The following is a 25414-nucleotide window of genomic DNA, read 5'->3' as shown; positions in this document are numbered from 1 at the left end:
ATTCCATTAGACAATGAGTGATAAAAAGCCAAGTCTAGATTGGCCAAAAATGCAGATGCAGGGAATTTTAAAAAAAGTCTGCACCATCCTTATGTTTGCAGAGCATATTAAGTCTTATTATAAAAATAGCCTTGATTTTGTTAACTACACAAAAAGCCAGATTATAAGAATCAAGCTAAAAAAAAGAAATCCTTGTACATATACTGTAATTATGTCAGGCTTGCCCTCCACAGCTTTCATAAGTGGCTGCTGTTCACTGCTCCAGAATAAAGATTGCACAAACTGCACTATTCTTTCTCTTAAGACTCTAATTATTACATTCATCCACCTAACATACCTAAATATATCAAAAGTAAAATATAGCAAGACCATATGAAATAAAAAGCAAGGCAAAGGTCTGATCCTTGATGCCACTGCCATGCTCAGATGCCCCTGTGTCTGACTGACTGCTTTATTACAAGTGCTTATATCAATCTACTATCTGCAACATAAGAGGGCATTGCAACCTTGTGGTGTCTCTCCACAATGGGAACAATGCCAAGGGTGCCACAGATATTAACACAGTGCATTTATGAAACTCCTAAGACAGAGAACGAGAGAGATTAGTATAATGAGAGGACAAATGGAAAGACTTATCAAAACCTAATGGGCCACTGAACCTATCTGCATCCAGAAGGGTGGCTCATCCGCGTGCCCACCTCCAAAGTACTCCCCTTTTCAGCTCCCTGTCTTTGATGTAATATGAAGCAGTTTTAAACTCCTCCTGAGGTACCTCCTGGGCATGTTACCCATCTTTCCTTTCCACCATAGATGTGTCTGTAGTGGCCCCTAATTGCCCTGCACCTGCAAACCCATAGGAGCTCTTAAATGATGGACTCACCAAGGCGACTTAGCCACTGCCTTTTTCTTTGCGGCCCATTGACAGCTCTCCATCACCTCTGGTTCTCTCTAGAGTACAAAGTCATGAACCTCCGGTATCTGCTGAGCTTCCTGCCCTCTAGTGACTCCTGCAAGGCCGCATTCTCCCTGTCTGTTCTTTTAGTGTCTCTGCCTGTTGCACTTCCTGGCCGTCATGAAAGAGTCTGCTGCTCCGTTACTCTTCTCACCCTGCCATGCAAAGTTGCTGTCTGTCAGTTAGCATTGTTTTTTCTTGTAGGGGATTATTTCAGGTCTTCCTTCTGCTCTGAGCTTTCATTGTGTTGCTTTTAGTCCCCTTAAGTTATACTTTACTGTAGTATGGAAAGTAGCGTCCGGTTTGGTGGACTCAGGATTGGGTCACTGCTTTTTGCAGATGATGTTGTCCTGTTTGCTTCATCAGGCCGTGATCTTCAGCTCTCTCTGGATCGGTTTGCAGCTGAGTGTGAAGCGGCTGGGATGGGAATCAGCACCTCCAAATCCGAGACCATGGTCCTCAGCCGGAAAAGGGTGGAGTGCCCTCTCAGGGTTGGGAGCGAGATCCTGCCCCAAGTGGAGGAGTTCAAGTATCTCGGGGTCTTGTTCACGAGTGAGGGAAGAATGCAGCGTGAGATCGACAGGCAGATCGGTGCGGCGTCCGCAGTAATGCGGGCTCTGCATCGGTCTGTCGTGGTGAAAAAGGAGCTGAGCCGCAAGGCAAAGCTCTCAATTTACCAGTCGATCTACGTTCCTACCCTCACCTATGGTCATGAGCTATGGGTAGTGACCGAAAGAACGAGATCGCGAATACAAGCGGCTGAAATGGGTTTCCTCTGCAGGGTGTCTGGGCTTTCCCTTAAAGATAGGGTGAGAAGCTCAATCATCCGGGAGGGGCTCAGAGTAGAGCCGCTGCTCCTCCGCATCGAGAGGAGTCAGATGAGGTGGCTCGGGCATCTGATCAGGATGCCTCCTGGATGCCTCCCTGGTGAGGTGTTCCGGGCACGTCTAACCGGGAGGAGGCCCCGGGGAAGACCCAGGACACGCTGGAGGGACTATGTCTCTCGGCTGGCCTGGGAACGCCTCGGGATTTTCCCGGAAGAGCTAGAAGAAGTGGCCGGGGAGAGGGAAGTCTGGGCATCTCTGCTCAAGCTGCTGCCCCCGCGACCCGACCTCGGATAAGCGGAAGAGGATGGATGGATGGATGGATGGAAAGTAGCGTAAAAACACTCTGGCACAGAAGCAAATTTTAAACTGGACAGAAGTTCCCATCAGTACCATTTGTGTCCTCTGGGCTTAATGCTCAATGAATGGTAAGCTCTGTCTTATCACTGGCTGGAGGGATTAAATTGAATTCTGTTTTCGAAAACTGATTGCTTGTTTGAATATATTAAATACAGAAATATAAGGTCACCATTTCTCTACAGCGATAATCATCCCATTCTTTTAATTCATGTGCATCTCTGTGAAAACAGATTGCTTGCTGAGTTCAAAAGTGCCATTTAGTGGATTTTTCTCTAAAAATAAATAAAAACTTTTTTTAATGTGTCATCTCTTGCTCATATTTATTGTTGAGAATGTTAGATGGCAGCCCTCTGGATTGCAGTGGCACCCACAGGGCATCATGGAACTTGGAGTTCTTGGACAGCCCTGTTGTGTGCTGTGGGTGCTGCCAGGGGGTACTGTAGAGATGGGGGGTGCCTACTTCTTGGGGCTTCTGCCTCACCTGGAAGTGCTTCTGCACCATGTGTACTGAGGACCGGAAGTAAATCCGGGTAGAAGTTGAAAGGAGCTGCCTGCCTCACATGGATGAGCCAGAGTCGGGTGGAAGGTGGACAAAGCTTGCATGGAGGAGTGGAGGAGGCAGAGAAAGAGAGAAGACAGAGTTGCTGGGTGCTTTACTGTGCTTATTGTATATACTTGTGGCTGCTGTGGCAAGAAATGCTTGTGAAGAGTTTCCCACAAGTGAAGACTCTTTGTGCTTTGAACTTTGTCTCTGTGCCAGCGTGTGTTAGGTGCTGGGGAGCTGGAGTGTCCCCTGGTGTCCACACCATTTTCACCCTTTTTCTTCTGGGTGTAAAATCTCTTCCAGTTATCCAAAACAGTGGAGAAGTTGAAAAACAAGAGCTTTTGTATTCATCCATCCATCCATCCATTTTCCAACCCGCTGAATCCGAACACAGGGTCACGGGGGTCTGCTGGAGCCAATCCCAGCCAACACAAGGCACAAGGCAGGAATCAATCCCGGGCAGGGTGCCAACCCACCGCAGGACACACACAAACACACCCACACACCAAGCACACACTAGGGCCAATTTAGAATCGCCAATCCACCTAACCAGCATGTCTTTGAATTGTGGGAGGAAACCGGAGCGCCCGGAGGAAACCCACGCAGACACGGGGAGAACATGCAAACTCCACGCAGGGAGGACCCGGGAAGTGAACCCGGGTCTCCAGGTCACCCAACTGCGAGGCAGCAGCGCTACCCACTGTGCCACCGTGCCGCCCCTTTTGTATTCATCTGCATTCAAATTCAAAACATAACAACCTTCCCTGATTTTTCATAGCTTTCTGACACAGCACATGGAAGAAAATGGATGAAAGCCACGAAAAGAGACAAAGGAACCAATTTTGTTATATTCTGCAGCACTATGTACAGTATATTTGTATTTGGCACTTCAAGTCTGATTAACAGATACAGTTTCCTTGTTACGTTAAGATCAGTGGTGTAGGTAGGGGTGGGGGGAGGGGGCAGTCGTTTTTGGGGGTTACATTATTGGCCAAAAGGCTCAGCACAATTCGTGTGTAAGCAGCAGGGTTTGGAAAAATATCACTCATGAATGAAAAAAGTAAAATTCTCTGATTTTTATCCACAAAAGCTTCAAAAATAATTTTCAGACTGTCCTTCTGTGACGGCATCAAACACAGCAGTTGAAATTTGTGAGCCAATAACAAAAATAAACATAAACATTACACCGATAATAATTTCTAAGAAGATAAGCAACTAATTTACAATTTATGATTTTGTTTCGTCATCAATCCACATGCGTTCTTGCTCTGCGCAGAAAACATCCCCACCTCTCACTTGTACACTACACTGGTTCTGGTTTTCTTCAGCGTAATTATATTAAACTAATAATTAGGACACCGCTTATCAGTGCATCTATACCATATTCTTGTCTAGTTGATGCTTATAAATAATTATATGTGAAAAATGATTGCTGTTTCTCTATATATGAATAAATCTATGCAAAAACTATCTTAATTTTCCATCATTTTAATTTTCTATTTAAATAGGTTAACATATTCAGATATGTTGGAGGGAGGCAAATTGAAGCAACGCCCGCCCCGAGTGGCACGAACTCGAGCTACGCCACTGCTGTGTTGAGACATTTCAGTTGGTATTCTGTAGACCTGGCAGTCAACGTTCGGTAGGGCGAATGCTCATCTCGTAGTTCATTTGTTGACAGTCTGCACCAATGAAAAACAGCACAGCTGAGCACGACTACGTAACGGCACCTGCGCTTTATCAGTATGCACAACTTAATGTAACTGCTGTGTGATTAAATTATTATTTATTTCTGATTAACAATATGACCTTTAAGTTTAAATCCACATTTTATGCAATATGTTTATGTATTTCATGGAAGAAACTTAATAACTCATAACAACAAACATGAAAAAACATTTAAAAACAGCAACAACAAAAACAATATGGAGACAAATGATCACTAAATAATACAGTTAATGTATAGGATTACAGCTAATTTACTTTATTTATTCCATATTAAAAATTACCAATAGCAGTCAAAACAGAGGGAACTAATGTAAAATATAAAAAACAGGTTCACTGAAATTGTTAGCATAATCAAAAGACCAATCCCCCCAGAGCGACTTTTTACTGATGCCATTGTGTTGTGTAGCACCAGAAAAGAGGAAAAGGAGAGGAAGTGAGAAGAGCTTTGGAAGACAGGACTAAAGAAAAACAGGAAGGAGAACATATGAGGTTTGATGATGATCAGGACTCAGAAGTTAGCTTGCAGTGAGAGCTACTGAGAAGAGGGGATAAGGTTAAATATTAGGATCCATGCTAGCTCAAGATGAAAAATTAAATGCAGAGATAACGCACAGAGTGCAATGTGGATGAAACAACTGGAAGAAGGTGTCAGGAGTATTGTGTGATTGAAGAACTAGGGTGGAGGTCAAAGATCAGGTTTTTAAGACAGTGGTAAGACCATCAATGATGTATTGAGCTGAGTTATGGGCAGTAAAGGGAGTGCAGGATCAGAAGTTAGATGTGGCAGAAATGAGAAGATGTGTGGAGTTACACAAAAGAACAGAATAAGAAATGAGACAATCAGAGGCACAGCAAAAGTAAGAGGGACATCTAAGAAAGTACACAAAAGTAGAATGAAGTGGTATGGACATGTGATGAGGAGAGACAAGGAATGTGTGGGCAAAAGAGTGAAGGGAATGGAAGTACAGGAGAAGAGAAAGTGAGGGAGGCCAAAGCAGAGGTGGGTGGATAAAGTTAAAGAAGATCTGAAGGAAGAGGGTCCTACTGGTGAGGAGGTGCAGGACTGAGCTGCATGGAGAAGTCTGATCAGTTACATCGACCCGACATACAAGTGGATGAAGAAGAAGAATAAGGCTGAAATTGTTGATCATACTGGCATAAAAGGAGTCACAAACCTATGTTGGTATTCCTCCATGAAGAATGTAAATCTTTTGTCCACGTTTGCTGCTTTCATTGTGAGGTAGTTTTTAACAATTCTTTTTATATCACTAATATCAATGTTTGGAGGTGATAGGAAAGAGACTGAATAAACGTGATAAGTAGGTCTACCCATCGATGTGTCACTTCCAAATTGTGTGAAAAATGTGAACTGGGAGGATTGAAAGAGAGTCACAATTTAACTTTGTGGTAGTACCAGTGCACTGTTGAGATGCCACCTTTCAGGGCTGTCCCTTTTTATGGTGTCCCGATTGGCCGGCTCTGGTGTGTCACGCTCGGGGCTGGGTGCCCTCATTGAGCGTCTTCTCAGACCTGATGTGGAAAGAGAACATCGTGTTAACAATAGCGCCCCCTCTCACCCTAGAGCAGTATTGCTTACCTCAGTCTAGCCTGGAAGATATTGTCCCCCGTCGCACATGTGTGACAGTGAGTGTCTTATCATAGATGTGTTTTATATAAACTCACCATGTGTAGCAGGGCTCAAGTATTAAATATGTTACAGACTGACATCACACTTCCACTCACAATGCAGATAAATCTGTCAGGTTAAAGACATTTGATGGACCAGAGGCCACAGAGACTGCTAGGTCACCACTGGTGAGGTGACGTATTGAAATATCAAAACTGGACTTTATTTAGAAGACTGATTGTAAAAGCGAGAGAGCCGAGAGCCTGCACTGAGTTCTGCCCCGCATGCTGTTAGCTGTGACTGTTGTTTGTCGAACTGTGCGCCCCCTTTGTCTTGTCATTTATTAACACACCTCTTAGTCACGTCCCACACTCACAGTGGTGTTATAAATGCCCATAAAGCTTGCGTAAAGCATGTAGGTCCCAATGTGAACATTTAAATTGAATGCACCCCCTTTATCTCTTGTTTCAGTCACGTTCAAAACGTATCGTTAAGGTATGTAAACCCCCTGGGTCTGGTTAGTCTGAAAATCTCTTGTCACGATCCGACCCTGGAAATCACTTGCCTTGTAAGTGTCTTATATCATTAAGCTTTATTGTTTAGTGGGTACTGTCTGCTACAGTATGTACTGTTTTGTAAATCAATACTTCTTATTTATTCTCTTTGGTTGTACACCTATAAATACTTGCATGTTACCTTTGTGTATACTTCAGTTTACAATGAGGTGCGTCCAGTAAAATCCTTGAAGAAGGCTCACCCTTGTCGCTTTATGTGGATGTGCCAAGTTGTATAAGCTCTGTGCGACCGCGCTGCACAACGGGCAGAAGACGCCATGTTATATGCATGTTGCAGTGGGATTCAGGAGGCTTGCTTGCTGATCAGAGCCGGGGAAGTCCACCGTTAATGAAGCTGGGTAATTATTCAGGCCCTCTCCGTGTGAGCACAACGTTAAAAGGAGCGCAGTGAGACCCTGATCTGATGTAAAGCAAAATACGCCGGCAGTTTAACTTTTCTGTTACAATGTGGGTCATAAAATCAATTTTTATTTTTGTAGTGACTTTCACAGTAAGCAGTTCAGAACAACAACAGGTCAGGGCACTGGGGAAAAATAAGGCAGACTAAGACAAAATGGGAAAACATGAACTTCATTATGCAATCGGGTTAATCTTTCCTTTTCATTGCACCTTTCACCTCGAGGTCTGTCACAAAAGCATTTCAAAGTATCACCCAGAGAGCACATCAAGAATTGCAAAGATTGAAAATGAAAACTGTCGGACATCACCGTGGCACAGTGGTTAGCACTGCAGCCAGGGTGCGAATGCCAAGTGTTGGCACCATCTGTGTGCAGTCTGCATGTTCTGCCCGGGTCCCTGTGAGTTTTCCTGTAACACAGATGGGTGTGTTGGGTAAGTTGGTGATCCTTAACTGGTCCTATTAGATTTGTGCTCAAGGGGGCCCTACCATAGACTCATCACCCCAGTTTTGATTCCTGAAGTTGCTGGGACTCCCTATGACCCTAAAGTGAATTAGACTGTTATGTGGAATTGTTTCATTCATTCATTTTTCTCATAGTAGCGCTGCTGCCTCAAAGTTAGGAGACCTTGTGGTGTTATGGGTCCACAGCTCCTTTAGCAAAGGCCAGTTTGTTTAAAATAAATAATCACTGCGCTCGCGGCTTAGCGAGGGGGCGTGTTGGCTGTAGTGAGCTGCAGGGCGATCTGCGGTGTGGGCATTTCTCACCTAAGTGCACAGGTGAGAGACCACCCACATCCGTGATTGTGCCTGTGGCTAATGGGCTGCAGCTGCCATGTCCCTCGGCATAAAGGGAAGCGCGAGCCGGTTAGGAGAGGAAGGAACGGAACGGGAACGGGAATGGGAATGGGAACGGGAATGGAGGTGGAGTGAGAGTGAGAGTGTGTGCGCGCGCCGGTGCGAGCAAGCGAGAGAGTGAGTGTGTGTGAGAGAGAGTGTGCGTGTGTGCGTGCGTGCGTGCGCATGCTCGCATGGGAGAAAGCAGGCAGCTGGGAAGAGAGCCCACGAGGGGAGTGTTTGGTCGACACTCAGTGGGGTTGAGAAAGTGGTCGCTCCAGCTGAGCGATTTAGGAGCTGGAGTGACCAGTGGAGGAATCGACTTGGCCGTTGATAGGAGCGGGAGTCGAGGAGGCTTTGGACTGGTTTAGCCTCAGCGTGAGCACCTTGGCCGCTGGGGAATTGACCAAAGTCTCGGTCCGGTTGGGAGCCCGACGTAGCCAAGTATCGGAGGGCTACCAGACCTGAGTGAAAGGCAGCTGTTCCTGCAGGTGGGCGACTCTCCTGTCGAGTAGCCCAGACGGGAGTAGCAGGGGAGCCGCCAGGGTAATAAAGGACGCCAGGCTTAGTGTTTTTAAAGGATTGTGTCCTGTGACATTTTACGGCGTTGTTTTTAGAGGATTTTTCTATTTATTGGTTTTTAACTTCCACATTTCTTTTTATGGATTATTTATTGACTTTTGATTTATTTATTGGAACTTTGAATGCACTGCACTTGATTTGGACACAGTTTTGATTGTTTTAATAAAAGCACTGTTTGCACATTTATACATCATCCCCTTGCTCAAATGTTATTGCCTCACTGTCTAGCTCATCTCAGTAACATTATCGACGGTGTAGGGTTCAAGGGCTCCCTAACAGAAGATGGGAGCATGGAGCCGAGCCCGCATCGTCACAGACCTGGGTTCTCTTCCCGGGTCCTCCCTGCGTGGAGTTTGCATGTCCTTCCCGTGTCTGCGTGGGTTTCCTCCCACAGTCCAAAGACATGCAGGTTAGGTGCATTGGCGATTCTAAATTGTCCCTACTGTGTGCTTGGTGTGTGTGTGCCCTGCGGTTGCCTGGCGCCCTGCCCGGGGTTTGTTTCCTGCCTTGCGCCCTGTGTTGACTGGGATTGGCTCCAGCAGACCCCCATGACCCTGTAGTTAGGATATAGCGGGTTGGATAATGGATGGATGGATTTTTCTCATACAGGGTCATGGTGGTCAGAGTTTGGCCATATTGGACTCAAGACAGGAGCAGGGTGGCAGTCAGTTGCAGGGCATATTCATGTACACACGCACACTAATTCATACAGCACTGGACTCGTCTGTAGCGGCCGTTTGAACGAATCTGCACAACTTTGGCATGCGAGAGGAATCTGGGGCTTCTGAACAGAAGCCACAGGCACAAGGAGAGCATGGAAACTCAACCCAGACAGTGACGGGGCAGAAATTGAGAAGAGGACTCTGGAGCTTTTGAGAAGGATCAGCACAAATCGTAGTGTGGACTGACAGACTTAGTACAGTTCAGTCATGCGTTGTGTAAAATTCTCTGTAAATAGAGAAGAGGCTTGAGCCATCATTACAAATGAAATTCCTTCATGGATGTCCTTTATTTACACCAGCAGGTGGAGTCCCATATGCTCTTGTTAATGCAACATAGCAGATTGGAGAAATCTAACAGAATAGCTTCCTGTATCCGTTAGGTTCATTAACAAAAAAATGACTACAAAGTATTTTAATTACACCAGACAACATACAGCTAGAAAGTCCTTGTCATGTCTCGGCCAGGGTTCTTCCTCTGGTTGGGGTTCAAATTCGTGTTTTATGTCTCATTTGTTCATTTTTGATACCCTTTGCTGTGGCACTTCAGATGTGGTCAGGCGCATCTTATTTGCTTTAATTATCCTTAAGTTGTGCTTTAAACTTGATTGGAGTCCAGATGTGGCAAACTGAATTGACTGGACATTGTGCAGAAAGGCACCCACCTGTGTATGTGAGGTCCCACAATTCACACTCCATGTCAGGATAAAAACCAAGCCATAAAGTCCTAGGAACTTTCTGTAGACCTCTCTGATCAAATTGTGGAGAGGCATGGATCAGGGCAAGGGGATACAACCATTTCTAAATCTTTTTGAGTGTTCCCAAGAGGCACAGTGGCATCAATAATTGTGAAATAGAAGATGTTTGGAACCACCAGGACTCTTCTTAGAGTTAGCCATCTGACTAAACTGAAGGGCCATGGTCAGAACCCAATGGTCATTCTATCAGAGCTTGAGAAGTCCCCTGCTGAGTCAGAAGAACCCGTCAAAAAGAAAAGCATCTCGGCAGCATTCCATCAATCAGGTGTTTATGGCAGAGTGGTGAGACGGGAGCACCTGTTGAATACAGTAAATGGCCTATAAAGGAATCCGAGAGCATGAGGAAAAACATCCTCTGGTCCAAGGAGACCAAAGTTAAACTGCCTAATGCCATCCCTACGGTAAAGCATGGTGGTGGAGTCACGCTATGGGATGCTGGGACAGAGAGACTGGTCAGAATTGAAGGAACGATGAATGCCACCAAATACAGAGAATTCCTTAAATAAAACCTGCTCCAGAGTGCATACAACCTCAGACTGGGGTGACTGGTTCATCTTCTAGTATGACAATGACCCAAAGAATACAGCCAAGATAACACTGGAGTGGCTTTGGGACAAGTGGCTGACTGCCCTTGAGTGGCCAGCCAAAGCCCAGACTTACACATCTGTGGAGAGACCTGACGATGGCAGATCACAAACACTCCCATCGATTCTAATGGACCTTGAGAGGACCTGCCAGGACAAATGGGGTAAGCTGCCCAAATCCTGGCGTGCAAAGCTTGTGAAGGCTTACCTGAGGAGACCTGAAGCTGTATTTGCTGCTAAAGGGGCTTCTGTGAAGTATCGATTTAAGGGTCTGGATACTTATAAGAAATTTCAGTTTTTGATTTTGAACAAATTTGCAAACCTTTTTGAAAACAAGTTTTCACTTTGTTATTATGGGTTATTGAGTGTAGATTGATGGGCAAAAATGGCAAATGCATCCATGAAAAATTAAATCTACAGCACATTAAATTGTGTAGAAAGTAAACACTTTCTGAATCCATTGTAGGTCTATAATTCTTGAGCTTCTCTTAAAGCTGAACTTTCCCCTTGGGTCAAATCAGCTACTACTATCTGTCCATCATCTATATATCTAAAAGTCAATGTGTGTGTGTGTGTGTGTGTGTGTGTGTGTGTGTGTGTGAATGTTCTAGCATCACTTCCGAATGGCTGGAGCAATTTTCATGAAACTTGGTACTCATGTTTCTCATTGATCAACTAAAAATACTGTAGGGGGAAATCAACCCTAAGCCACCCCCTTCTGGGTAGGGTGGGGGGTGATCTTGCGATCTTGTATGCATGTTATGATCCAGTTGACACTCGGAACGCCCACCAGAGGGCGACTGCCAGCATTTCTTTATGTCTGAGCCCCACTGCGCCCCTGTTGCTCTTGAAACTAAATAGAGTTGGCCAGTTCTGAGCGTCAAGTGGATGATAACATACATACAAGACCGCAAGACAAGCACATTATTGAGGCTTCATTGTTTATTAATTTATTTTTATTTTTAAAGTTGTGTTTTTTGTTAAATTTTATTATGTTTTTCTCAAACAATTAAAAAACAAAACTTTGTTTGCCTCCTGGGCAATACTGGGTGTTTCAGTTAGTATTATTATGAGAATGGGAGATTAGTTAAAAGAGCCCTCTCAGCACAAGCCCTCCTATTTACTTTCCTCTGACAGAGCGCCCCCTACAGGACAACAGCAAGATGTGCTTCATTGGCCTCAGAATTGCAAGTGTGGCTCACAGTCCATGACCTGCAATGGCGCCACCCGCTGGCAGAGTGCTTGTTCAGTTCATTTCAGTTTATTTCCGTGTGATGCTGTTCACTGAGTGCAGACTCAGAGTGCTGTAATAAGTTTAGAGGTAAAGTTTACAAAATAAATAATGTTTGGGCATAAAATTGCAGAATTGGTTAAACAGGCACTAAAACTATTTAGAGTACAGGTAACCCTAACTGGATCCTTACAAGACATGTCTGTTAATGTTATTTTGGAGATATGGCCAGATGACAAGCAACATCTCTGGAGAAAATAAAGTTCCAGGGGGTCCACAGTCAGTTACAAAGCAGAGCGACAGCCAGAGTTAAACCCAGTCAGAGTCCTGGAGACCCCGGCCAAGTGGCTGCCCACTCCCTTCTGGGCATTCTACCACAATACAGATGTGGGTGCTGTTCAGTTTAATAAAACAACAAACTCTTTTCATCCTGGGATTCCGTGCCTCCCAAATATTGCTGGTGTCTTTGTCACAGGTGGGCAGTACAGCAGCGGCGCCAAGTGTCACAGCAGGGGTCAGAGAAGAGCAGAGGAGGGTTGGTAACGGTTTATAAATTTTGTGTTACTGATGTTTTTGTACAAATGGCTAACAAATGGAGATGCAGTATGCGCAGATACTCAGCAGTTCTAGTCAGGGTGTGCTGACTAAAGTCTTGAGTCTTCATCCTGAAGACCGAAGGGGCATCGCATACACAAGCAGGCAGATCATTACGCTGTTTTGAGCTCCATAACTAAAAGCTCATCTTCCCAGTGTTATTTTATTATTCCTTGGAATCTTTAATCGCCCATCTTCTTCAGATCTGAATGTGTGCTCTCATTTGTATCTATTGTATGTAATAAAACCCTACTGTCTGCGTGTGTGTGCTTTGTTTATCACTCTGAGCGATCTGATTGGTCAGTTTGGCTTTGGTGATGCGTTCAACACAGGAGGTGCTGGGAAAGAGAGGTTGAGACACATGAGGAGAAGTAAAGATGTAGGAGGAACGCTGAAAGTCACCTGCAGAGACGGGAAGTGTTAGCAAGAATCACAGTGGGTAACGGGGACCCTTCTACTGTTGGTGGTAGTTTAAAACTGGACAGAAGGTGAGCAAGGCACCCCAAAATGAAAGAGTCTGAGAAGCAGGCTACATGGGAAATGTGCCCGAGAGACCGTGGAGCGTGGGGCAAGAGATGGTCACACGCATAAGGATACCGAGGAAAGGCATATGAGGAATGCTGAAGGAACACACCGAGAAAGAGATATCCTTCCATTATCTAATCTGGTTTATCCCGAGCAGGGTTGTGGAGGTGCTGGAGCCTATCCCAGCAAGCAGAGGGCACAAGGCAGGAATAACACCTTCACAGGGCACTAGTCCATCACAGAGAGAACGCACACACACATCACCAGAAAATTTAGGACCACTCGTCCACCTCACCGGCATATCTTTGGACTGTGGGAAGAAACCGGAACACCCGGAGGAAACTCACACAAACATCTGAAGAGTGTGTAAACTCCACTCAGGATGGACCTGCAACACAAATCCTGACCTCCTTACTACGAGACATCAGTGGTGCCACCCACAAGAGATATCAAATGTTTTCACATTTACTCTATTCTCTGACCTTGACATGCACCTTCTTGTTTCGGTCGCCAGTCCATCACAGCGCACATTCACAGAGTCGCTCAGAGTCTTTGGCATGTTGTTGTTGGTAAGGTGGAGTACGCAGAGCAGATCCTACATGGACATGGGTGACAACGTGCAAACACCACAGAGGCCGTCGGCAGGCGAGTCTTGTGTGCCCCCCACTGTGCCACTCACTCTCGCACTGCAGCTCCCACGTTCTTTCTTTTTCCTTCCTTCTGTTTTTCTTTTACTGTTCAAAGTGCCAGTGGTGGGCAGCCGGAGATTCACAGCCCAGCTGCACATCCGGAAGCAACACTGCGCAGTTTGCCAAGAGTCCCTCTTGCCTGTCCCAGTGCCCCACTTTGCCAGCAGGAATAAAAATCAAGAAGCAGCTGTTTGTGAAATCCATCAAACGGAAGGCCTGACTGGGCTTGTAGAGCTCGACACTTGAAGCCCACCGGGGTTTCTAATGTCAGTCAGACGGCTGCTCCCCCAGCCTCTAAAACGACTGACCCCAGGAATGTGCAGATGTCAGCTCTTGTCTCCCACGCTCTCGTCTACGGTCACCGTCCGCACTTTCAAAGCCATGCCAAATGTGGCAGTGCGGCCTCCCCGATGGACCATCTTCTGTGCTGCAGAGCTCAGGGATACGTGAGGCCTCCACGGGCCCACTGCAGAAACGCCAGCGGGGGGCCTGCAGTGAATGACACATTTGGTGGGACGGGCACTTCAACCCATGTGCAGCAGTGCCAGGCAGATGAGAAGCGTCTCCGAGGCGCCTTTCCTCCTGCCGTACTCCTTCAGACACCCCCAACAAGCCCTGAACAAGCTGTGAGGGGTCTGTGGAAAAGGAAACGCTCCCCTGTTGGCATTATGTCTGAATGAGAAGAAAACGTAATAACAAAAACGTGAATGAGACTGGCACAGGGGTCATTGGTGGCCTCACAGCTCCAGGGCTCAGAATTCACATCCAGACCTGCCACTGCCCGTGTGGCCTCTGCTTCCAGTTTTTCTGTCACATCCTAAAGATGTGCTGCGGTGGTTCACAGGCAGAAGCCTTCATTGTTACAGTAAATGCCATTCTCAGGCTGGATTTATTGTGTCATGGGAAAGCAACCCCAAGTTTCACAGGATCTGTCAGAATCAAAGCTCAGAACGACCCCGATATCGAGCTTCTACAAACTTTGCATACCTGGATTTGGCCGCTTTATCCCATTCTTCCTGGCAGATCCTCTCCATCTCCATTAGATTGGAATGGGAAGCTTCTGCCATCTTCAGATGTTTCCAGAGATGTTCTATGGGGTTTAAGTCGGGGCTTTGGCTGCACCACTCAGGTCACTCCAGTGTCGTCCCGGCTGGATGCTTTGGGTCGTTTGTTGTGCTGAGAGGTGAACCGTCGCCCCACTCCGAGCTCACGTCTCCTTTTCTCCAAAATAACATTAACAGACATGTCTTGTAAGGATCCATTTACGGTTACCTGTACTCTAAACAGTTTTAGTGCCCGTTTAACCAAATCTGCAATTTTATGTGTGTACATTATTTATTTTGTAGAACTTGTCATTTGTACTTTACCTCTAAAGTTGTGCAGCGTCACACAGGAATAAACTGAAATGAACTGAACAAGCACTCTGCCAGCGGGTGGCGCCATTGCAGGTCATGGACTGTGAGCCACACTTGCAATTCTGAGGCCAATGAAGCACATCTTGCTGTTGTCCTGTAGGGGGCGCTCTGTCAGAGGAAAGTAAATAGGAGGGCTTGTGCTGAGAGGGCTCTCTTAACTAATCTCCCATTCTCATAACAAAGTGATGGACGGACGGTAGAAGCTGATTTGACCCAAGGGGAAAGTTCAGCTTTTCGAGAAGCTCAAGAATTATAGACATACAGTAGATTCAGAAAGTGTTTACTGTCTACATACTTTAATAAGCTGTACATTTAATTTTACAGGAATGCATCTGCCATTTTTGCCCATCAATCTACACTCAGTAACCCATAATAACAAATGAAAACATATTTTTAGAAAGATTTTTTCAAAATCGAAAACTGAAATCTCTTATAAGTATCCAGACCCTTAATTCGGTACTTTGTAGAAGCCCCTTTGACAGCAAATACAGCTTCAGGTCTCTCTCAGGGAAGCCTCCACAAGCTTTGCACGCCTGGATTTGGGCAGCTTACCCCATTACCCCAGGGTCTGTAAACTGCCATCTCCAGGTCTCTCCACAGATGTTCTCCGGGCTTTGGCTGTGCCACTCAAGTCACTCCAGTGTCGTCCCTGCTGGATGCTTTGGGTCATTTGTCGCCCCACTCTAAGCTCACGTGTATTCTGAAGCAGGTTTTCTTCATGGACCCCTCGGTATTTAGCTGCATTCATCCTTCTCTCAACTCTGAAAAGCCTGCATGTCGCTGAGAAGCACCCCCATAGGGTCGTGTGTCACCACCATGCTTCACTGTATGGACATCATTAGGCCGGTGATGAGCCGTGCTTGGTCTTCAGCAGACATGGTGCTTGGAGTTCTGCCCAGAGAGTTTATTTTTGTCTCATCAGGCCAGGGAATCTTCTTCCGAGTGCTTTAAATTCCGTCCTATGCCTTTCACTCAAGAGTGACTGCCATCTATTTGCTTTTCCATAAACAGCTGAACGATGGAGCGCTGCTGAGATGGTCTTCCTTCCGGTAGGTTCTACTATCTCAGCAGAGGAGTTCTGAAGCTCTGTTAGAGCAACCGTTGGGTTCTCGGTCACCTCCCTGACTAAGGCCCTCCTTTCCTGGTTATTCAGCTCATCTGGACGTCCAACTCTAGTCCTGCTGGTTCCAAACTTCTTTTGTTTCACAATGTTGGAGGCCATTGTGCTCCTGGGGATGCCCAAACCTTCAGAGATGGTTTTATGGCAGCCTTGTCCTGATCGACATCTCACCACAACACGATCACAGAGGTCTACAGGGAGCTGCTTGGGCTTCATGGCTTGGTTTTTGTCCTGACATGCAGTGTGAATGGAGGGACCTTCAATACGCAGGAGTGTGCCTTCCTAAATGCTGTCCAGTTATTTCAGTTGGCCACAGGTGGACTCCTGTCAAGTTCTAGAAACATCTCAAGGAGAATTAAAGCAAACAGGAGGCACCTGAGCACAATCTGGAGGGCCACAGCAAAGGGTCCGACTACTTCTAGGAAGGAGAGACCTCAGTTTTTAGCTTTGAATAAACCTTTCAGGAGGTGAGACTTCACTTTGTCGTTATGGGCTGTTCAGTGTAGATTGATGGGCAAAAATGGTAAATGTGTCCATTTAAAGTGAAACGTGCAACACAACAAAGTCTGCGGGAAGTGAAGGGGTCCGAGTGCTCTGAATGTAAACAGTCCTGCATCTGTCGCCGTGAGACTGACGGCCGGCGTGTGTTATATGAGGCACATCCAGATCGGCTGTAAAAATCATTAAACTCAGAATTGTCTTTACTTGTAAATAACATCAAATGTAAAAATGAGGGTCAGTTGCTTTGATTAGGGCCATGTAGCAGCAGTACTCACTGCAAAAGGCGCTATATAACAATAAAGCTGTGAAAGTTGTATTGGATGAATATTAATTAAGCAAAAATAAAATAAAATCCTTGTGTCCTGCCAGGCTTTAGTGCCCACCTTGTGCCCGGTGCCAGGATAGGCCTTGGTAAACAGAGCCAGGCAGTGAATGGAAGTCATGTGCTTTTCTTGTGGGGGGCTTTTCAAGCCCCTTGTCCTAGCACTGACTGTGAAAGGCGCTATATAAAACAAGATTAGCTATGGTGGGCTGCTAAAGGTTGATTGGCAAGTGTGAGTGAGTGTGACTGTGCCCTGCAAAAGACTGGCACCCAGTCCAAGATTGGACCCTACCCTGCTGCCTGACTTGGATAAGTGGGTTTCATGGTGATCTGAATATCAGAGTATAATGAAATAAAAGAAGAAGGTGGGGGCAGTTACTGTAAATTACAGTGTAAACTCAGTTTCTTTAAATACTTTTGTGCAATGCTGTTCATTATGAAAGGCACTATATAGGCACAGATTTAAGTGTCTATAACTTAAAATCCGTCCAAAGAGACTGCATTGAGTTGCCCCCTTCCCAGTCCTGGACCCCGTGTCCTCTGGTGCTCGTGTTTAAAGGTTTACAATCCAGATGGACTGAGTACAAGTGAACGAAGCATTGACCCCCCGATTACTTCCTGCCTCAGCCCAGTGTCACTAGGGTATATTCCGGCACCCTGTGAGCCCTTTATGGCTTCTCTTTGTACAGGAAATTGTGACCCCACTTGAGATTAAAGGCACGGTGCGGAGTGCTGTGCGCCTGTTTGGCCAGCAGGTGTCACCAGTGAGTTTGTCGCGGCTTGAAGAGCCTCCTCTGGCCGCCGCTCGCGTCTGAAAAAGACAACGACAGGAGAGTCGTGACGTAACAGCAGGTGGCAGAAAAACACCAAGAAACACCAGGAGGGAGCAGAGGGAAGGACTTACCTGTGCGGAGGACACACTCGCGTTTGGGGGCTCAGCGGTTAGTGCGACCACCTCACAGCTCCAGAGCCCTGAATGAGAACCTCCGGGTATTCATCGTGTCTCTGGGGATTTTCCATCCATTATTACTAATAAACATAGGATAAAAAGAGGAAAAAATGAAACGCAATCTTCATGTTTGCACTGAAATTTGAAGGCACACTGCGGACATGAAACATAAACTACGGAGGAAAAAGCGAAAAACCAAACCGTGAAATTAGAGAAAAACAACAGAAAGGTGTGAATACAAACAACAGGCGCCGCGGGGGGCTTCAGTACCTTCTAACAGTCGTGTCGTGTCGCGCACATCGAGCGTATTAGCAAATAATAATAATACATTTTATTTATATAGCGCCTTTCCCATGCTCATAAAGAAACAGCAGGTGTCTGTAACATTGGACACAGAGGTTTCCTGAATAGCACATTAAAACAGACAGATACAAGACATACGGTACAAAGTCATTAAATAGGATAAAAGACAATAAACCAGAGTAAAATACTAAATTCAATACTAAAAGAAAGCCTAGCAAATCACATCATTTATGATATAACACACACACACACACACTAATCATTCTGAGTATCTGGACAGAGAGGAAGACTGAAAGAGGAGGCAGAATGTCAGGTGAAGTTAAAAGCCTTTCTGAACAGATGAGTTTTCAGTTGGAGTCGCTGATCTCATTAATTTAGGGAGGTCATTCCAAAGTCTGGGCGCTATACAGCTGAAGGCCCCGTCACCCACAGAGTGCAGGTCAGTGTGGGGCACAACAAGATGGCCAGAATCAGAGGACCTTAGTGGGCAAACAGGACCAGAGTGATGGAGAAGGTCACCTATGTAGTCTGCTGAGAGGCCATTTAAAACTTTGGATGTTAATAATAGAAATTTATATTCAATTCTGTAAGACACAGGGAGCCTCGAAGCAGGATGGGTGTGATGTAGATAGATAGATAGATAGATAGATAGATAGATAGATAGATAGATAGATAGATAGATAGATAGATAGATACTTTATTAATCCCAGGGGGAAATTCACATACTCCAGCAGCAAAAAAATATTAAATTAAAGAGTAATAAAAAATGCAGGTAAAAAACAGACAATAACTTGAATAATGCTCAACGTTTACCCCCTCTGGTGGAATTGAAGAGTCGCATAGTTTGGGGGAGGAATGATCTTCTCAGTCTTTCAGTGGAGCAGGACAGTGACAGCAGTCTGTCGCTGAAACTGCTCCTCTGTCTGGAGATGACACTGTTTAATGGATGTAGTGGATTCTCCATAATTGATAGGAGCCTGCTGAGTGCCCGTTGCTCTGCTACGGATGTCAGACCGTCCAGCTCCATGCCAACAATAGAGCCTGCCTTCCTCACCAGTTTGTCCAGGCGTGAGGCATCCTTCTTCTTAATGCTGCCTCCCCAGCACACCACTGCGTAGAAGAGGGCACTCGCCACAACCGTCTGATAGAACATCTGCAGCATCTTACTGCAGATGTTGAAGGATGCCAGTCTTCTAAGGAAGTACAGGCGGCTCTGTCCTTTCTTGCACAGAGAATCAGTATTGGCAGTCCAGTCCAATTTATCGTCCATCTGCACTCCCAGGTATTTATAGGTCTGCACCCTCTGTACACAGTCACCTCTGATGATCACGGGGTCCATGAGAGGCCTGGGTCTCCTAAAATCCACCACCAGTTCCTTGGTTTTGCTGGTGTTCAGTTGTAGGTGGTTTGAGTCGCACCATTTAACAAAGTCCTTGATTAGGTCCCTGTACTCCTCCTCCTGCCCACTCCTGATGCAGCCCACGATATCAGTGTCGTCAGCAAACTTTTGCACGTGGCAGGACTCCGAGTTGTATTGGAAGTCCGATGTATATAGGCTGAATAGGACCGGAGAAAGTACAGTCCCCTGCGGCGCTCCTGTGTTGCTGACCACAATGTCAGATCTGCAATTCCCGAGACGCACATACTGAGGTCTGTTTGTAAGATAGTCCACGATCCATGCCACTAGGTATGAATCTACTCCCATCTCTGTCAGCTTGTCCCTAAGGAGCAGAGGTTGGATGGTGCTGAAGGCGCTAGAGAAGTCTAGAAACATAATTCTTACAGCGCCACTACCTTTTTCCAAGTGGGAAAGGGATCGATGTAGCATATAGATGATGGCATCTTCCGCTCCCACCTTCTCCTGGTATGCGAACTGCAGAGGGTCGAGGGCATGTTGGACCTGTGGCCTCAGGTGATGAAGCAGCAGCCGCTCCATGGTCTTCATCACATGTGATGTTAGAGCGACAGGCCGGAAGTCATTCAGCTCACCAGGACGTGATACCTTTGGGACTGGGGTGATGCAAGATGTTTTCCAAAGCCTCGGGACTTTCCCCTGTTCCAGGCTCAGGTTGAAGATGCGCTGTAGAGAACCCCCTAGCTCTGATGCACAGACCTTCAGCAGTCGTGGCGATACTCCATTTGGACCTGTGCTCACTCTTGGGGGTCCGTGTAAGGACTCTGTGAACCAACTGCAGCTGTGATATAAAATTTGATTCGCACGTGCAGCGGCCGTCCAACATGTTACAGTTGCTTTCTTACAGTGCCTATCGAAACTATTCACCCCCTTGGAAGTTTTCACATTTTAACATTGAATCAAAGTGAATTAAATTTGGCTTCTCTGATCAAATGAAAAAGACTTTTTAATGTCAAAATGGAAGCAGATCTCTGCAAAGTGGTCTAAATGAACTACAAATCTAAAATGCAAAATCATTGATCACGTAAGTATTCACCGCCTTTAATACGACGCCCCTAAATCATCAGTGGTGTTAGAAGCCACAGAATCGGGTCGATGGAGGTCATCTGTCGGGGGGTTTCAGTTAATTGTTGTAAGAATGCACCTGAATGTGGAAGGCCCAGGCCTATCCGGTGACCTGAGATGAAGACTGGACTCCTTCAGTGCTGTGTCTCTCCGGAAAATCCTTGAGTACCGCTGGTTTCACTTTGTGTTGCTCATGGAGTCCCGAATGAGGCACATTACCTGCATTGAGAGGGAGTGTCAGTTATGGCACTACGGCGCGTTTCCCCCGAGGGTGATCCGGCTCACAGGACCCTCATTGTTGAGGACCCGAGTGGCTGGACCAGGCCATGGGGTTGCCCACATAACACCTGGCAGCAACAGATTGAAGGTCATTTCCGGAGGGTGGCACTGGACCGCGTGTCTGCCCTGGGGGTTACTGTCCGGGACCCCGAGCTGTTTCATCATGTGGTGGGTGTGACAACGTGTTGTACCAGTGCATGCTCCCCACCCTGACCTGACCTGACTGTGATTTTGCTCTTCTCCACACATCTCCATGGCTTTCCCCTCACAGTCCAATTACAAGCACGTGAGGTGAATTAGGGACGGCGGGTTGGCCCGTGTGTGTGTTTGGTGTGTTTGCCCTGCATTGGACTGGCATCCTGTTCAGGTTTGTTCCTGCCTTGTGCCTGATGCTAGCTGGGGTAGCCCACTCAACCCCGAGTGACCCTGGACTGGATCAAGCAGGTTAGAAATGGCCTGACATTCATCAGTTTGACTCTGAGATTCAGATTTGTTTTTCTTTTTGCATGATTTGGATATTTTTTACATGATATTTTGTGTCTCAGTTGTTGTCCTGAACGCCCAGTCATGAGCTACAAGATGCCAAGGGTATGAAATGAGCAGAGTCTGAAGGCACAGGGCATCACACGGGGGTCTCATTCCACCAAGGACCCACAGGATGTATTACATTTTGGTGGGAGAGGAGAGGAGTTTCTACTGGAGGTTGGACTGGCAGGTAAGGGGAACTTAACGCCACCTAAAGCTCAGATGATGAAGTGATGTTGTAAATTCCAGCGTGAAGACCGGGACAGAAGGACGCTTGGGCTGTAATGTCTCCTTTTCAAGCCCTAGGCCTCGATCTGCCAGCTCCTCATGAAACTCTCTGTCTTTGCAGGCACCTCACACTGCTGCTGGGTGGGCTGCTGCTGGCGGTGGTCACCATGGGCCCCTACTGCCCCCTGATTCTCCTCCCAGCGCTGTCCTTTGTGCTGATGCTGAAGCTGGTCAGCCCGCCATGCCTTCACACCTGGGTATTCCTTGTCCAGATGAGTTGGCAGACAGCCTGGCATCTGTTTCTTCAGTATAAAGAATACAAGCTTCGAGAAGCTCCAGATGCCAGGTAACGGATTCTCTGCTTTAACAAAAATGTACTGTTTTTTTTTTTTTATATTTGGATGACCCCCTTTCTCCAAGGCGACTTACAAGTCCAGGATTTGTCACGGCCGTTCACATCCCGTCTTTACAGTTGGAGCCCAGAAGGTCACATGACTGACTTAAGGCCACACAATCAAAGGTGGCAGCCAAACCGGCAAATGTCTTGGTGACTACAGCACCCTGCCTCTTACACGATCAGGGGGCACACACACACACACACACATCCTCTGAAGGCCCGAGGAGAAGTGAGGAGTCCCCCATTGATATTTTTCAATTAAAAGGGGCAGCAAGTGAGTAGCCGAGCCTTCCTAAACACGCCAAGTGCCTGGCGGTGAACATGGAGGCACCGCAACTCCCACCTGTGTGGACCAAATCAGCCGCTCAGCCTCCATGTTGTGGCTGAAGGGGTGTGAGCAGTGGTGAGGGTCTTTCAAAGCATGGCTACCATTATGGTACAGCTGGAGTCAGGGTCTTCGATCAAGTTTAGCTTTTGTTATTATTTAGTTTTTTACACATTATGTTATTAATTTTACTTTTCCTTTTGTGTTGTTGTTGTATTGTTTGTGTTATGGCTGTTGTTGATGTTGCATGGTTTAATTATGTTGTTATTGTGTGTCTTGTTAAGTTTTTAGCATTATTGCTTGTTATCTGCCCTGCCTCCTGTATGTCGAGCCTAAGGGCCACATAATTAGGCAGCTGGCCCAATGATGAGGAGCGTTCAGCGGCTTCTGGGTTGGTTGTGGTTAGTTCTCCATTTTTCTTGTATAAATTTGGATTTTCTGGTTTTGTCGCCTCTTATTCTGCCTAAGCATGAAGGAATGGAGATTTTAGTTCAATTTTAGAGGGACTGGAAGGTAATTTAAAAGTATTTGAGATTCGAGGCTAATTCAAATACCACAAAATCCTTTGTGTCTTTCGTCAAAACACAAATCGCAGCCCGGAATGGTCAGCGTAGTAACTATGGCAGAGGAACAAAATAAAGTGAACTCGCTACGAAGCGCACACTACATGAAGCAGAGATCCTCCAGAGTGACCGATGTAACACGTCACTCTGCCCAAGCTAACTACCACAAAGACGAGAAAGACATGAATATTAACATCTTGAAATACAAATCGGAATAATATTTACCAAGCCTGATATAAAGGAACAAAAAACCTACAGAAATTAAAGAGCAAAAACTAATTAAAGATTCCGAGTACAGCAGCTGGCTTTCTGTCCAGCGATTTCCCTCCGGTTTGTTTGCCTGTTTTTGCCGTTCTTCCTGTCCTACCCTTGGCGTTTTTTTTTGGCTACTAAATTATTTCATCCTGAACTACTTTCTTTGGGTTTTGTGGACGTGAAGTTTCACGGTTTTCCTCTCCTTCATCCTTTGTGACCTCCTAATTATTTTTAAACATTCATCAGCCTCGGCCTCATTTCTGCGCCCACCGTTTGAGTAGTGGTTAGGTGGCCCAGGGTGAGGCCAAATCAAGAGCCCAGACCTAAATTAAGGGCAGGACTGGCCTTTTGTGTTGGCTTTCAGAGGCCTACTCTCCTTTTAGTGCTTTGTGTGGGAGGAATTCACAACCCCAGCTGCCTGATGGTGGCTTCAAAGGACACACTGAGGTTTCCATTTTGTATTTAGCAGTACATCACTGAAGTATTGGCAATGCACATCACTCTCGATGATTGAGTGTTAGGACAGCGAGCCAAAGATGTGACCTCACTGAGACATCCTGGGGTGACGTCCGATGGCCTTTTCCACCTCCACTGATATGACGAGTTGAACAAAGGCGCCCGTCCCTGCACTATACGCGCAGACGTCACAGGGCACAAGTTGTTGTGGGGTCATATAGGGGCTCAGCCCTATTAAGTGCCTGGTGTTTCTGTAGACTTGTGAATTATTAGCATCTCATTTGCATGTACAGTATGTCCTTGTGATGGTGTTGGTGTTTGATGGCCCCGTTTTAAAGGCTGACCAAGTGATTTGTGACTTTTCAGGCTGCTCATTGCGATGTCTTCGCTGATGCTTCTCACACAGCGTGTGACGTCCGTCTCGATGGATGTTCAGGATGGCCAGGTGACACTCAGGGGTTTAGCAGAAAGCGGCTCCCACCTACAGAAAGCCCGCTCCTTGTTGCCATTCCTCAGCTACACCCTCTACTTTCCCGCCCTCCTCGGTGGACCCCTGTGCTCCTTCAGGACCTTCAAGTCATCGGTGGAGATGAGCGGACAGAGACACCCCATTGCCTTGTGGCACGTGTGTCGAAAATGCTTTTTGTTTCTGTCACTAGAGTGCCTAAAGGCACTGCTTGGCATCAGGATAGGCTACGACTTCTTCGACATCACACACCACGGCGGACTGCAAGGCGTCGTCTCCATTTGGGGCCTTTCACTGCTCTATAAGATGAGCTACTATTCTCACTGGGTCCTCAGTGAGGCCATCAATATTGCAGCTGGCTTGGGTTTTGGAGGCTGTAGTGCCAATGGCAGTCCACTTTGGAATGACCTCTGGGATGCTGACATTTGGACTTTGGAGACGACCAATATGGTATCTCAGTTTGCACGTTCATGGAACAAGACCACAGCAGACTGGCTCAGAAGGCTGGTGTTTCAGAAGATCAACAGGTACAGGCTACTGGCCACCTTTGGCTTTTCAGCATGGTGGCATGGGCTTCACCTTGGCCAGATTGTTGGGTTCCTGTGCTGGGCCGCCACAGTGGAGGCAGACTACCGCATTCACGCATTTCTACGCCCTTACGTCCGGGGTGGCGCCGTACGATGGCTCTACCAAATGATCACATGGGCCCAGACGCAACTGGTGGTGGCCTTTGTCATCATGACTGTTGAGCTGAGGAAGCCCTCTGCTGTTCGGCTAGTCTGGGGCTCCCCCATCTCGCTCTTTCCACTTCTCTACTGCCTCCTGCTTTTTGTCCTACCCAAGAAAAAACAAAACTAATCCGAGTCGCGGCGACCAAAGGGGGAGAATCGGAAGGGAAGGACGGCCATGGAATTCGAACAGCGCCACACATGAAAGCCTCATCTTTGATTTAAACGTGTCCCCCTTATTATGACAGCAGTGATGGATACATGTAGGTAAAAATTAGTTTATCAATTGATCAAATAACTTAATTAAATCATTCATTAGTCACATTTATTGAATTATTGACTGATTTATTCCCTCATGCATTCATTCATTTTTCATTTATTTGCTGATGAACGAAACCTTCCATCTTCAAAATGTTTTTCTGCCAATTTTTGGGCAAAGCCCACCCAACCTTCTGTCCTTCGCAGGCCTGTTCAAGAAAGGAACAGTGGCGCCATCTGCTGGGCGAGAAGTGCATTGCTAAAGCTACTCTTATGAGGAAGAGGAAGAAGAAGAACAACTGTGCTATCTGCTGGGCGA

The 25414-nt window shown here is 46.4% G+C and overlaps 1 protein-coding gene across 3 annotated transcripts in view; it reads left to right on the top strand.

The window, feature by feature from the left end:
• The window catches only part of mboat4 (membrane bound O-acyltransferase domain containing 4), a 39041-nt gene extending 13880 nt beyond the window's left edge, over positions 1 to 25161 (top strand). For 2 of the 3 annotated variants that reach the window (XM_051930202.1, XM_028804520.2), the window contains exons 2-3: positions 21769 to 21993; positions 24010 to 25161. In XM_051930202.1, coding sequence (XP_051786162.1) covers positions 21815 to 21993; positions 24010 to 24967 — 1137 coding nt within the window. In that variant the 5' untranslated portion in view covers positions 21769 to 21814 and the 3' untranslated portion in view covers positions 24968 to 25161. Of the gene's footprint in view, positions 1 to 21575; positions 21994 to 24009 lie in introns of those variants that run through there. The other variant, XM_051930201.1, reaches the window with a different exon arrangement.
• Positions 25162 to 25414: the final 253 nt, after the last annotated feature.

The sequence above is a fragment of the Erpetoichthys calabaricus genome, chromosome 7 (assembly GCF_900747795.2).
Source record: "Erpetoichthys calabaricus chromosome 7, fErpCal1.3, whole genome shotgun sequence".
Classification (NCBI taxonomy): Eukaryota; Metazoa; Chordata; class Cladistia; order Polypteriformes; family Polypteridae; genus Erpetoichthys; species Erpetoichthys calabaricus.
The sequence above is the reverse complement of the archived record's forward strand: the minus strand, read 5'-3'. Positions and strand labels throughout refer to the sequence as shown.